The sequence below is a fragment of the Palaemon carinicauda genome, chromosome 2 (assembly GCF_036898095.1).
Source record: "Palaemon carinicauda isolate YSFRI2023 chromosome 2, ASM3689809v2, whole genome shotgun sequence".
Taxonomy (NCBI): Eukaryota; Metazoa; Arthropoda; class Malacostraca; order Decapoda; family Palaemonidae; genus Palaemon; species Palaemon carinicauda.
Window position 1 is genome coordinate 149,361,954 of NC_090726.1, and position 1,074 is coordinate 149,363,027.

The 1,074-nt window shown below is 40.0% G+C and overlaps 1 protein-coding gene across 1 annotated transcript in view; it reads left to right on the forward strand.

The window, feature by feature from the left end:
* Positions 1-353: 353 nt before the first annotated feature.
* LOC137620616 (ribosome-binding protein 1-like) overlaps positions 354-1,074 on the forward strand; it is a 22,390-nt gene continuing 21,669 nt past the window's right edge. Inside the window, exon 1 of the mRNA XM_068350913.1 lies at positions 354-507. Coding sequence (XP_068207014.1) covers positions 354-507 — 154 coding nt within the window. The remainder of the gene's footprint in view (positions 508-1,074) is intronic.

Here is a 1,074-nt window from a genome sequence, read left to right on the forward strand (position 1 = left end):
AGAGTGGTGAGAGACTGGTAGATATGTGTGTTGAGCAAGAGATGGTGCTAAGTTCTAGCTTTTTCAAAAAGAAAGATAAAACAAGTATACATGAGTAAGTGTGGCAAATGGAAGAGTGGTAGAAAGGGCGTTAATGGATTATGTGTTGATAACTAAAAGAATGTTTGGAAGATTGAAAGACGTGCACGTATTTATGGGTATGGCTAATGGTATGTCTGATAATTTTTTGGTGGAAGAAAAATTAGTTGTAGCAGAAGAGTGGGGGAATAGTAGGTGTATGTAAAAGGAAGCTAGTGAGGGTTGAAGAGCTAATAAAACCGGGGGTAAAAAGTAAATATCAAGAAAAGTTGAAAATGGCATATGATGAAGTGAAAGTAAGAGAAACTGGTAATTTAGAGGAGGAGTGGAAGTTAGTAAAAGAATTTCTTTGGGGGATTGCATGTGATGTGTGTGGCAAGAAGTTTGTTGGAGGCAGCATGAGGAAGGGCAGTGAATGGTGGAGTGAAGGTAAAAGTGGAAGAGAAAAAGAGGGCTTTTGAAGAATGGCTGCAGAGTATCAGTGTAGAGAAGTATGAAAGATATAGAGAGAAAAATGTGGAAGTAAAGCGCAAGGTAAGTGAGGCAAAGAGAGCAGCTGGCCTGAGGTGGGGTCAAGGATTGGGTCATTCATATGAAGAGAATAAGAAGTTTTGGAAAGAAGTGAAGAGAGTAAGGAAGGCTGGTTCAAGAATTGAAGAGACAGTGAAAGAAGGAAATGGAAGGTTGTTCAAAGGAGAGGAGGCAAGGAAAAGGTGGATGGAGTATTTTGAAAGTTTACTGAATGTTCGGGATAATAGGGATGTAGATATAATTGCTGTTGCAGGTGTTGAGGTGCCAGTGATGGGAGATGAGAATGAGAGAGAGAGATTACAAGAGAAGAAGTGAGGAGAGCACTAGATGAAACAAGAGTAGGAAAAGCATCTGGTTATGGATGGTGTGAGAGCTGAGATGTTGAAGGAAGCGGGTGTGACTGTATTTGAATGGTTGGTGAGATTATTTAATGTGTGTTTTGTGTTGTCAATGGTACCAGTAGAT